Source organism: Bos javanicus, chromosome 8 (genome assembly GCF_032452875.1).
Source record: "Bos javanicus breed banteng chromosome 8, ARS-OSU_banteng_1.0, whole genome shotgun sequence".
Classification (NCBI taxonomy): domain Eukaryota; kingdom Metazoa; phylum Chordata; class Mammalia; order Artiodactyla; family Bovidae; genus Bos; species Bos javanicus.
Window position 1 is genome coordinate 81,960,801 of NC_083875.1, and position 13,762 is coordinate 81,974,562.

The 13,762-nt window shown below is 41.7% G+C and overlaps 1 protein-coding gene across 9 annotated transcripts in view; it reads left to right on the top strand.

The window, feature by feature from the left end:
- The window catches only part of AOPEP (aminopeptidase O (putative)), a 422,559-nt gene that overhangs the window by 101,503 nt on the left and 307,294 nt on the right, over positions 1-13,762 (top strand). For all 9 annotated transcript variants that reach the window (XM_061426105.1, XM_061426109.1, XM_061426102.1 and 6 more), the window contains 2 exons: positions 3,854-4,007; positions 11,437-11,682. In XM_061426105.1, coding sequence (XP_061282089.1) covers positions 3,854-4,007; positions 11,437-11,682 — 400 coding nt within the window. The remainder of the gene's footprint in view (positions 1-3,853; positions 4,008-11,436; positions 11,683-13,762) is intronic.

Genomic DNA, 13,762 nt, shown 5'->3' on the forward strand with positions numbered 1-13,762 from the left:
CATGGTCACTGTCCTCCAAGTTGCTTGCTTCTTTTTGGTTTTGTCTCTCTGTTTTGCATTAGGGGCTTTCTAAAGATGCTTGAAAGTCCTTGATTTGTCTGTAGGCATTTGGGTGTAGGGGACTAAAATGTAATTGGAGCACTGAGTGAATGCATAGGCCTTGTCATCTGTAAGTTTCATCGTAGACAAGTCATAGGAAACCTCCAATTTCAGTATCCTTGGTTGTCTCTCTTGGGCTTGTCAGGTTTTTTCATTTTCCTGCCTGGAGGTAAAAACTTGGTTGTCAAATAGGGGGAAATGACTGGTGGTAATGGTAAAGAATCTGCCTGCCAAAGCAGGAAATGCAAGAGACACGGGTTCGATCCCTGAGTCAGGAAAATCCCCTGGAGTAGGAGAGTGCAACTCCAGTATTCTTGCCTGGAAAATTCCATGGACAGAGGAGCTTGGTGGGGTACAGTCCATGGGGCTGCAGAGAGTCAGACTCGACTGAGTTACTAAGCACAGCACACACCTAAGGCTGGTGGTCTCAGCATCTGATATGCATTTGTTCATTTAATCCCATTCATTTGCTTCAACTATGCCATTCTACTCTCAGAGACCCTCTCTTTTATTCTCTGGAAGATAAACCTCCAGTTATTTGCTAGTATGTGTAGGGGGTTGGACAGGTAGCCCAGGTGTGAGGAACAGGGGTGGCCACCCAGGGATCTGAGCCCTTCTGAGTCATCTGACCCATCCTGCTTACTTTAGCACCTCTACTCACAGCCTTTTGGGAGGACCTGGGGGATAAAATGAGATGAATCTTGTCTTTCTCCCAGCTGACTTAGGATTCAGATCTGCCATGTTATTTTCCTCTTTTACCACCTGCATTCTGGCTTCTAGTATTTTGTGGATAATTGTCTCCTATTTTATTCTCCTTGTTCTTTTTGGTTTATGCCTTTTTAAAAAATCCTTTTACTGTCCTTTAATTGGATTTTAGGAGAAAGCAACCTAGTTCCACTATCCATTTTTTAAATAAGGATTATATGTTTTTTTGCTATTGAGTTGTGTGAGTGCCTTATATATTTTGGATATTAACTCTTTATCAGATATGTATTCAATCTTCCATTTTTACTTGCAAGCCTCACTGTTGCTGTTTATTTACTGAATCTCTCCCCCCACCAAGGAGCTGAAGTTTTTGAAAGAAAGGTTCAACAGCCCATGTTCAACAACACTCCAAAATAGGTTTCAGAGATAGAATGACCAGACCACAGCCCTGTGATCCAGAGAGTATTGTTATTCAAAATTTCTCTTTTAAACCTAGGCTATTCAAAATCTAGGATATTTCACTCTTTTCCCATACCTTCTTTCCTCTTCTCATATCTCCTCCTCCCCACCCCCCAACTTATGCCAGCTCTCATTGTGTTGTCCAGTCCAAATTGAAGTTCTTCATTGGAGCAACTGTCGGGGAGGTGTCAGGTTGCAGAGAATGAGGCAGTTATGGGAAAGCAGAAAAATTAGGGAGGTAGACTCAGTACAGCATGTCATGTAGGATCCATGTCATGCTTTTATCAAGACTGACATGGGATTGTCATGTCAATGACAATGGCTGAGATTGTCTCTACCTTCTTCTTACTGGCCTGGGATCATAGCAGCCATTCTTTTTTACAGCTGTAGTTTTTCTTCAAGCCCAGGAGAAGCTATGCATATCGTCAGATTGTCTCCAGCATCACTGGATTTGGTTCTCTTTAAAGAGGAGCCTGCCTTCAGCTTCTTAGTCAGCTGTGGAGAAAGTGATCTCAAGAGTGGCCACTCTTTTTGCAGAACCAGTATCAAACTTACAAGCAAGTTTGAGAAAATGGCTGCCTCTGTAAAGGGTTTCCAGCAGCATGCCCTTCTGTATTCCTTCTTCAGGTATCTCCTCTATTGACTTCCAAACTTGATAGCATATCTTGTTTATTCAAACTTGAGATCTGTTCATTTTGTCCTAAGTTTAAGTTTTTGTTTCCTATTTAAAATTTTGATTTTTATCAGAGAAGTTCTGTAATGTATTTCTTTCTATCTAAATTGTTAGTTTCAGAGGGTAATAAATAATGACCTCTCCAATCTTCCAAAGTTCAGATTCAGTTCAGTTCACTTCAGTTGCTCAGTCGTGTCCGACTCTTTGCAACCCCATGAAGCGCAGCATACCAGGCCTCCCTGTCCATCACCAACTCCTGGAGTTCACCCAAACTCTTGTGCATCGAGTCGGTGATGCCATCCAGCCATTTCATCCTCTGTCGTCCCCTTCTCCTCCTGCCCCCAATCCTTCCCAGCATCAGGGTCTTTTCCAATGAGTCAACTCTTCGCATGAGGTGGCCAAAATATTGGAGTTTCAGCCTCAGCATCAGTCTTTCCAATGAGCACCCAGGACTGGTATCCTTTAGGATGGACTGGTTGGATCTCCTTGCAGTCCAAGGGACTCTCAAGAGTCCTCTCCAACACCACAGCTCAAAAGCATCAATTCTTTGGCACTCAGCCTTCTTCACAGTCCAACTCTCACATCCATACATGACCCCTGGAAAACCATAGCCTTGACTAGACGGACCTTTGTTGGCAAAGTAATATCAGATTAGTTGAGATTAAAAAAATCCAAGTATATGGAGAGCAAAATCCAACTTTTATTACTGATTTTTACTGGTAAAGCACTTTGAAAAATGTCATTAAAAGTCTGCTGGTCAATGTAGGCCTATTAATATTTCAACTCTGAAATTGACTTTATCCACTCATTGACCAAATTGGATGACAACAGTCCATTCTATGAGTGTTTAACCCTCAGCAACTTAAAATAAGAAAGAGAAGATTAGCTCCTCAAAAGGAGTTAGCAGGGGCTGAAAGAGAGGCTGGGAGTGTTACTCTAGCGGTAGCTCCCGCTATGGGAACATGAAGAGTGAAGCACAGTGTTCCATATGTGAGGTGATACTAGATTCCCTAAAGATAACACCACTAATTTATAACGCATGCTCAGAAAAAAATATTACGTTAAGTCAGGTTGAATGATACATTGAGATTTCAGTAACATTAAAATCATTTCCTCATGTTACAAGAAAAGAAGCATAATGTGATAAGTTATCAATCATTTGTTCCTTTGGTAAGAACCTTCTCTATGGTTTGGACTAAGTGGAGGGGGTACACTTTTGGCTGTGGTAGGGAGCTCCAGCTACAAATTCCAGCCCTGTTACAAACTAGCTGGGAGTCCTTGGCTTGCCTGAACCTCTCAAGCTCTGTTTTTCATCTGCTTGATGAGGAAAGGGGACTACCCCAATATATTAACAGATAAAAAGGATGAGAGATAAGACCTGAACTTCTGTAAATAAGTAGTTTCAGGGTTGGTACTAAAACCCATATACTTTCCTTCCCGATCTCATTTTCTTTTTCTTTTTCTTTTGCTATATCCATTTTAGAGTGACCTGTATTGAATTTAGACAAAGTAGTTTGGCAGCACAGAAATGGTCATTTATTCATTCATTCAACATAGCATCTTCTTTTTTGTGCCAAGTATTGTGCTGGCAATATGGATAAGATATGTTCTTGACCCCATAGTAGCATACAACCTCTGTCCTTATGTGTTTGTAGCTATTAGTGACCGCCTCAACCCTTTATTTATAGCCTCACTTGAAGGGCTTCAAACTGATCCATGGAAGAGATCCAAATCTTCTTGGCTATGCTGAATCCATCATCTCTCTTTTGCTGAGACCTAGAATAATGCCCCACCTCCAAGAATTAGCTCATCTCAACTTAGCACACAAGCTCTTCAAGTGCCTAAAGAGAAAAAAATACAGAGTAAAGTCCAGGACCATGCACTGGACTCATTATGTTTTTCTCTTTCTGTTTGTAGACTACTCAAGTTGGCATTACTACCTCACCATGCCAATGCCAGCCTCCACCTTCACAATTGCAGTGGGATCCTGGACAGAAATGAAGCCGGAGATCTGCTCATCAAATGATGTGGCAACAGAGAGATCCTTCTCACCTTCTGAAGCTGACTTCAGGTTTGTACTTGTGAACTTGCGGAAAAACAAACACTTGAGGGAGCAGTATGATGCATTTATTCCAAGCACTGGGAATGTGAGTCATTCCTGCTGAGAAACTAAACCAAAATATGATTAATCAAAGCAGGAAAAACCCTACTGGGAGCGAAAGAGAGTTGAGAGGCAGAAATGTGGGCATATTGTTTATGCAGAAAGAAAGATAAATATATATGAGATCCTCTGGATAGTCAGGTGAAATATTTTTATGTGTTTCATTAAGTCAACAGAATCGTCAGATTCAATACTTTATCTCCTTCTACAGCTTTTAACTTTGGTTTTTGGTACTTATTTTTTCAAAAGCACAACTGAATGGAAAGAAGGTGCTTGTCTGATGGATTACTTTGTGGGCCACTTTGCTGTTTTGATTCCTTGCCTGTTATCAGCCGTGTGCTTGTGGGGGCTGCTGTCCCTCAGTGGGGAGAGTCAGCCTCCTTGGAGCTCAGGACACGAGGAAGCTGTCAGAAGGCCATTAGGTTATGAGAATCTTGCTGGGTCAGGGCTCTGTTAACTTCAGTAGCAATTTCTTCTTTTTCAGGATGGATCAGAGAAAATCAAAGCTTTTAAAAATTAGTGTGGGCCTTTGGATATTCACTTGTAGCCTCCTCCCTGGGCTTTCAGCTATATCTAGTTTTCAGAGCCAAAAGGAAAGAGAATGCACATAAGAGGCACAGAAGTGTGCTTGCTCATTGTGTGTGTTGCATCATGCTTTGTTCCAGGATGACCTTGACACCCACCTCAGTTTAACCTTTTTTTCCTATAGACACAAAGTCACTAAGTCAGTACCTTTCAGTGAAGAGCAATGATACAGATGCTCATTTCATCCTTGAAAACCAACTAAGATATGCTCTTAGTGAAATTCCTCTTGTTTGGGTTTTATTTTGCTATGTTTCTTTCATTCTTACCACAGTGACAATAGTAGTCAGTACCCTTTGGAGATAAAGCCACTGAGGCCTCTATTAACATAGGCATGACTTATTGCCCACATTTGCTTTTTGGAGGGAGGGAAGAAATTTCTACTATCTGCTCAGTAACTTGTCTGTCAGGACTGTCTGCCCTGAGCTCTATAGAGGATCCTAGATTGTTTATTGGGCTTTATTTATGTACTCTTGAGGGAAGAACATTGTGGATGGAAATGACATGTCTTACTTTCACATGGGAACATTTAATTGCCTGTGCTGCCCTCTGGTCCTCTCTTCCTCTGTTACTGAGATCGCAGAGTAGGCCTCACTCTGCAGGTTCATGAAGCCCAGATTTCTGAGCGAGGAGGACAGGTGCCCTGAAGAATTACTTGGATTTACAGCACACTTGGTATGAATGACAAATAACCTTTTTTCCATTAAGCACTGAAACACCAGGGTTATTTGTTACTGCAGCATATCTTAGCCTAGCCTTAATGATACAGAAGCCACGGGGTGTTGCAGTCAGAGAGGGTCTTGATGTAAATGTCATCTCAGTTAGTCCTGAGGATAAGCCTATTAGATTGATAGGCTTTATTATCTCCTTTTTTCACATAAAGATACAGAAGCTTCAGACAGCAACTTCATGTCCATATCCCTATTGAGTTACAACACATGGATTCACATCTCAGCTTGACCCCCTAGAGAGGTGATTCAGAACCTTGCCTGAGGACTTTTAAAGGCTACATGTAACATCCACACCTCACCTGGAATCTGATCTACCTTCCCACTGTCATTGATTGGAATCTATCATGTTAGAACAGAAAACAGAAGTTGAGAGCATTGCCTTTGAAGCTGAAGGAGCCATTTCTATTGATTATGTCTCTTTGGGCAGGCCATACTTCCCTTCTCTGTAGAAGAAAGTCTTTGTTCAGGGTTCTCAGATTCTTTGTGGTGAAGAATCACTGTGCTTTTCATCTACACCCTGAGGGCTCATTGACTCTTAGGGGAGGTGTGCATCAGGAAATGTGTGCCCTAGGAAACGAGGAGAAAGCAAAGATAGAACTTTGTTATTTTGTCCTTCTAGCCATATTCTCCGGAGAAGGAAATGGCAACCCACTCCAGTATTCTTGCCTGGAGAATCCCAGGGACAGAGGAGCCTGTTGGGCTGCCATCTATGGGGTTGCACAGAGTCGGACACGACTGACGTGACTTAGCAGCAGCAGCAGCAGCAGCCATATTCTCAGAGACACACAGGAGGAGAGTGGGCAGCAGTCATTGCTCTCTGCTGCCCAGAAGTAACTGCAGTGGCTTTTCACTCTTCTTGCATCTATAGTTGTGATGGGAGCAGGATATGGACAGATCAAGTGGAGATTCTGGAAAGAGATGATATCTGAAATTCCTCTTGGGGTTTAGGGGAAGGGGTAATTTTGATTCCCCTTTTGTCCTCCTGAGTTTAGAACCAATTTAGAAACAGACAGAAGGAAAGCAAAATAAAGCTTTTATTGTTGACAGAAGCTGGACTGAGGGAGTGCTCAGGTGCATAGTCTCAGTGGACATTCTAATACTTCATTTCCAAATTACACAAATTTACTTACCCACCCAGTCACCCACCCAGGTGGACCTCTGCCAGCCTCCACAAGACAGATGCACACAGATTGCCGAACAGCCAAAAAGTAACCCCTCTGTGGGCAAGCAGATGGAAAAAGAGAAAGCCCAAAGTGGCAAGCCAACCCCATCAGCTGTGGAGAGAGGTCAGAGTTGCCACTCTGGGGAAGCACGTCCTTGTATGGAAACACAGGCCTGTGGAATGGAGTCCCTCCCACGCTCCCTCTGTGTCTGACATGCTATGACTAAGTTTTCCCTCCATTTATCACTGTGCTTGTCCATCAGAAATGTACTGCTGATAAAATAATAGCTTACATTTGCTTAATCCTTCCCTGGCTGCGTGCTCCATGTGTGCTGTCTTTAGTCATCAAAGGGTGGCTTTGTGTTTTTATCCATTAAATCTTTGGCTCCATGCTAAGTTTGCCAGCAAAGGTGCTCTAAAGTGCCAACTACAGTGGTGTTTTTGGTTATATTCACATCTGGTCCCCTTGCCTCCCTCAGCATCTCCGCCCCCTCCACCACCCTACCCTTTCTATTTCAAACCTTCCCAAGACCACCAGTTCAACTCCTGTAAATGTAACTTTTACAGGGGCTTTATACACCACAGGCTTGCATTTGCCTGAAATTTCATCTGGGTCTCAGAGACTTAGCCAAAGTATTGGTCACTGAACTTTTGATCACTGTTCATGTGGCCTAAATTATGTGAGGAATGTTCCCTCTTCCAGCTCCAGCTCCATGCATGCTCTAGCCCATTCTAGGTGAGCAAATGCATTAGTTAAAAGGCACTTAGGTAAACTTCTGAAAGTTTATCAATTTTATTTGGCTGCAGTATAATCTTCTCCAGCCACAGGGGAATTTTTGTGTTATGTTTAACCTCTCAAGGCCTTTGTTAAAATATTGTCTTCACTTGGGGGCCATTCAGTTTAAGCACAACATGGAAACTTGGATAAAGTCCAGAGGACTCAACAAAAATGATTAAATGCAAGGAAGGCAGGCAACACGAAGAAGAAAAGACATTGAGGCTGTTCATCCTAAAGAAGGGACAACTTGGTGCAGGAAGAGGTCTTCTTTAGAGCTGCAAAGGTGATGAAAATTCCCTTGTGGACCTTGGAGGATAAACCCTGTTTCTATCTCTGAGAGTCTGGAAAAGAAGGAATTACATATATATATATATATATATATATATATATAGGGTTTCCCTAGTAGCTCAGACAGTAAAGAATCTGCCTGCAATGCAGGAGATCTGGGTTCGATCCCTGGGTCAGGAAGATCCCATGGAGAAGGAAATGGCAACCCCTCCAGTATCCTTGCCTGAAAAGTTCCATGGACAGAGGAGCCTGGCGGGCTACAGTCCATGGGGTCGCAAAAGAGTCAGACACGACAGAGCAACTCACACACACACCCACATAATATGTATAATATATTATATATTTATAATATGTAAATTATAAATATATATAAATCATAGGAAAAATGCCAATTTCCATTACATCCTTCACTATGAGCAAACCTTTTCATATCTTCCTGGCTTGGTTTGGTTTCTCCAGCCCTTGCTCTCTCAAGATATTTCAGCTTTCTGTCTCTTACTGTACACATTTCAGTTTTCTCTGCAGTGCACTAAATGCCCTGAGAAAATGCATCCAGCTTCCAGACACTCCTACATCGCAGTTTATGTTAACATCACTGTCGACAATTCGCTGGGGGCTGGTGGTGGCATTTTGAACACTTGTGATTTTTATGGTAAGCAAGCATCTAAGCTGCTTGCTAAAATATGTTAATAAATTGTGTAACCTATGTCACTGTAACTTTCAGAATTAAAACTTTTTTTTTCTCCCAAGAAAACTGTAAGCTCCTCAAAGATAGGGTTGGAAATTTATTCATACGTGTGTACATAGCAGCATCCTTTGAGGTGCCTTGAATAGAGCAAAGATACTGGAAATATTTACTAAGTTGTCAGGTTGAACTGAGGAAGGGGAGTGTGAGCAGTAAAGGGTACGCTTTCCAAGGGAGACTTTTCTAGCAATCCCTTTGAACCTGTGGTAGGAAAACATTTGTGTCAAGTGGTTTTAGTACAGGACCTTCTTGAAACAAGAGATTGGCCTGAAGAAGAGCTTCTTGACAGTTTTCACTTTTGTGATTATGAGTAAAACATGGTCATTCTTACTCTTTGGAAAGACCTCTTATAAAATAATTTTAGCCTAGCAGTTGTGTGAGAGGGAACCAGTGATCAGCTTCCCATCATTTACCAGTCTAACATATATTTCACCAGTTCTTCCCACTCCTGGCAACATTAATGGGCACTAATACTATCAATACAAGGAAGAGTAGGAAGCCAGAGAACCACAGACCAGCTAAACTCAGCTTTGAGAAAAATCCAGGATCCTCTTTACTCAAGAAGAATCATGAAGTATGTGGAGCAGAAGGGTCAGCAGAGAGGAGCTTATGACCCAGTGTGATGAAAAGAATAGCTCTTATCCTTCAGAATGTTGTGTGCATTAGTTGGGATGATGCATATAAAGTGTTCAGAACAGTGCTTGGCACCTACTCAATGTTCAATAGCAGTTGCGGTAGGACTTATTATTGCTTATTATTCTTACTTAATACTACAGATTATTTATTAATCATCAGGCATTATTAATAATATGTACTATTAAAATATTTACTCTGATACAAGTCTGGACACAATGAACTGGTATTTACAAATTCTTGATTTGTTGGTGATATTGAGAATGTATTGCAGCAGGCACATACACAGAGATTAATAACTGACGGTTAGTGTGAAAGGAAGATATGGCATCATTGGGTTAATATTGCTTCTGTGGGAGACCATTCATGACCTTATAAAAGTACAGTATCACCTCACCATTTCAGGAACATGGCTGATGCGTGAAAGGGGCTCCTGTGGTGGTGGGTTGTCATGGAATCGCAGTGCCAGAAGAAATCTTAGAAACTGTTTTAGATTCTCTGTTTTTAATTAAAGCATAATTAACATACAACAAAGTGCACGGATTCTAAGTGTTTGGCCTGATGAGCTTTTGATGATTGTATGTGCCCTAAACCAGACAGAGAACTTCTATCAACCCCCTGAGTTCCCTCACATCCCCTTCCAATCAACTCCTCCCCTCCCCCAGCAGCCACTTGTGTGAGAGAGTGTTAGAGATTAGGAAAAAGAGGCCCCAGATACTGAGTTGCCTGACTCAGGTCAGCTAGCCAGCCTGAGACCAGCCTCTGAAGCCTCGGTTTCCTGATCCGCCCCCGCCCCTCAACAGGAACACATGTGTGGCTTCCCTGATGCCGTTTCCATTTTTATTGGGAGTCTTCTGGTCTCACTTAGTTTGATTATAGCTAGATTGCCTTAAAGTCCTGCACATTCTCTCAGGCTTTGATTATGAAAAACAGTGGTAATTCACACAACTGGAATGACTTTCATTACCTTGGCTAGTGTCATTCCTGTCCAGAGAAAATTTAACTCACCCCTTTTTTCTTTTTAACAAAGTAGCTTTTGGGGGTGTACCTTTGGCTACCCCAAACTATTCTCTAACTTTGGATTGAATTGATGTACCAACACAGTATTTGTTATTAGGTGGACAGTTGCAGCCTTTTCAGTTAGATGTTTACCAGAAGGCATTTCTACTCACTCTGTCTGTAAAGCAAGGTTATTAATCCAGAGACTTTGACTAATGTTCAATAATAATGAAGTTCTTCCTGTCACTTTATCCTCTCAGAAGTTTTTATGAGTCTCCACCCACTTCTCTTACCCTAACCTGTGGTAAAATATCATTGGTGCAGGAAGCTGTGTTCTGTGTCCCAGGCTGGCAGAGGTGAGGCTTATCTCCATGGCGGTGGGGATCTTCTTGGGCAGTGCTAGCCTCGGATGGGTGAACGGCACTTTAAGCACGTGGAAAGGAGTTATTGGTGTAGTCTGCTCATATTGGGATGTGCCAACATTTTAAGGTGTTTCAATATTCATTGTGAAGAAGTACCTACAGTTAGAATTATAATTTGCAGTATCAAATTAGAGGGACTTCCCATTCTGTTTGAATAAAGGCTGTGTTAGCAGGTGAAAAAATAGTTTCCTTTGATGTTGGTTTCTTTGGGTAGATACGTTCTCTTGAGGCCTCTGAGTCAGGTTCTAGGAATTCTTTTCCGGCTCCACCTTTGCCGCAGTGGTGAGATGGTGTGGGCCGGGCTCTGATCTGTTTCCTTAAAAGGTTGATTCAGTTAAATTTGTATTGAAAGTGGATTGGGGAAAGTGTTGTATCAAAGTGCTCCTATATTCCTTAACAGCAAAACTTTTGAGGGCCTTCATAAAGAACAGTTATTGTAGGTTACTTTTCAGTAAAATGGATTATATTCTTTTGAAAATCTCGAAATGGCATTGTGATTTGTTTCACAGGATACATCACCGAGTCTACATCTTTTATTCTAGGACATTTCAGAGTGGGATCTTTAACTTGGTTGCACTGTTCCTTCCTTTCTAAATTGCAAATTATTCTGAACTGGAAAAGATTTTTCCCATAGTGACATTTGAAAAGCACATTTCTAAGGATAGGAATTGCTTTTTATTTTGCTGGGGGATTGTTTTGTTGTTTTGAATCTTAGAGATTCTCCCTGTTTACTCTAAAACAAGATTTTACTACTTCCACTTAGCTTAGATTGAAGATAATCAATTCAGCACTTTGATAAGTGTTTTGACCTGTAATTTTTTCACCACTCTATAGAAATAAACAAGACAAGAACTCAAATGAACTATTTTGCTTATGAGTCCATTAGAACCACTGTCTCCTGGAAGTTGTCTATGTCTGTATAAGTACCTCATCTCCATGGAAAGAGGAATAAACCTAATTTACCATAAAATGCATCTATTTATTTCATGTTGCTCCCAGGTATATTGGCGTTTGTGGTCACATGGAATACCCCTGCCGCTTCCAGAAGGCTTCTGCCACCACCCAGAAGATCATTCCTCATCGGGTCTTTGCTCCAGCGTGCCTGAAGGGTGCCTGCCAGGAGACCCTTCTGCCGCTAATCCCTCCTTGCCTCTCTGCAGCACACTCTGTCCTGGGAACACACCCATTCTCCAGGCTGGATATACTCATTGTCCCTGCCAACTTTTCAAGTCTAGGGATGGCCAGGTATGTTATTCTGTTGTGGTGGCTGGAGAACATACTTTGGAATTTTTTTTTTTCTTCTAAATTTTGGCACATGTGGCATGCAGAATCTTAGTTCTCAGACCAGGGATTGAACCCGCACCCCCTGCAGTGGAAGCACAGAGTCTTAACCACTGGACCACCAGGGAGATTCCTGGAAATTCTTTGATTATTTCTTGCTTTCTCTGAGCTGTCAGAGCAGTCATTTGATAGATTGGAAGGGCCATCTCACACTCCACCATGCATGAGCCTTTGCATGTCATGGGCTCAATTCAGTTGCCTTGAAAATAACAACTCACATTGTTGCTGTGATTGAGAACACATTGTGCTCCCAGAGTGGCGTATGCTGGATCGTGGCTAATCAGTGGCTAGTTAGCTTAGGCGGTAAGAGCATAATGCTAGTGAGCCCAAGGTCATAGCTCTGGGCAGAGTCAACACAACTTGGTTCTAGGGCACAGGCTGCCGCGTAATCCTGTCCAGCTGTCTCATCCATTCTCACCACTGGTCACAAGGGCAACGACTTGAGAGCCCCTGTGTCAGAGAGACTGTGGATGGATCAGTGTAAATCTATCACCACTGCTAGAAAAACAGCTCAGAGCAGATGGCTTACTAGGGGAGGTTCAGGGGGGTCACTTGTCTTGCTACTATTTTTTAATATAATAAATATACTGTATTATTCTTATTGTCATCCCAATTTAGTTCATATGGAAAATCAAGACCTGCATGTTGGACCTTTCCCTGTGTGTAATTTATGCCTAAAATCCATTCATTAATGCTGTTGTTCATTCAGTAATAGGGAGCTGTGTTTCACTCAGCATTTTACTTGGTTATGTACTCAGGCTTTTCTTGGTTATATTTCTGTTTGAAAATCTTAATCATTAACAAGTGAATATGCTTGACTAAGGATGGGAAAAATAAGCTCATCAAAACATGTGACTCTAAGTTTTTCCCTATTAGTCAAGGAAATTCCTGCTGCCAATTAATTTCCATGCTTTTGAACAGCTGTCATTTGTGGTGTTTTCCCTGAAAGCTGCACACATTCTTAGTAAAACCCATGAGTAGAAAAGAACTGACCAGAACATTTGCCTTTGATCTGTACTACACACGTATACTTTTAAAAAGCTAGCTGGCTAGTCTTAATCCTTGAGGAGGTCTGAGAAGGTCATTTAGACTGTTTTTTATCCTATATTCATGAAGATAATGGGAATGTAAAAACTAGGATAATTATATGTATTTGGTTATGTGCCTCATGTAATTGTCTCAGCTGTCTATATATAGAATTTGTCTTAACAAGGGGGCTTCCTTGGTCCCTTTGAAGAGTCTGCTGGACTTAATTTGAGTGGAATTATTGGCAAAGGAAGGGTTGTTCATTAAATGTTTCTTATTTGTACACAGTTTTGAGGGACTGCATTTATTTGGAAGTTTTTAGCACTTTATGAGAGTTGCAGTTTTTCAGGGCATGTTTGCTAACAGTTCCAAGTTCTGACCTGAGGGAACCAGAGGCCAAGTAGTTTTCATACAGAGAAACTTATTTTCTACAACTCCTTCCTGACATCAGTCTGCCAAAACCAGAATTTGTTGACCTGTAGGCCAATCTATAAAGCTTTTCTTTTTAAGTTTGCCTGCCCAGGCAGGTAGGCTGTGTGTTTGCTGCTTTTTGCAGTATTAAATTGATTTAAACATGCTTAAATCTGTTTCTTTAAAGTAATAAGCCTAAGTATCCTATGGCCAAATGGTACTGGGTACAAATGTCAAAAGCTGTGATGGTGATAATAACTGAGTAGAAACAAGACTGCTTTTATGCTCAAAAACAGGAGAACCGTACATTTAAAAATTTGTGGTTGGTTGTCAAATATCATTTTTTTCCTTCTTTTTAGACTGTGGAAATAGTCTGCCCTGGTCTAGATGTTTTCCTGGGCTTAGTTACCACTCCCTGTATTTGAACAGTGGAGGGGGGATTGTGGTGTCTTACACTGCCAGTTGGGGGTGGGGAGACACTGTTTTTCCTAACTCTGACCTAAATTGATTCCACTTGCTTGGCTTGACTCTCTCGGGATCCCAACAC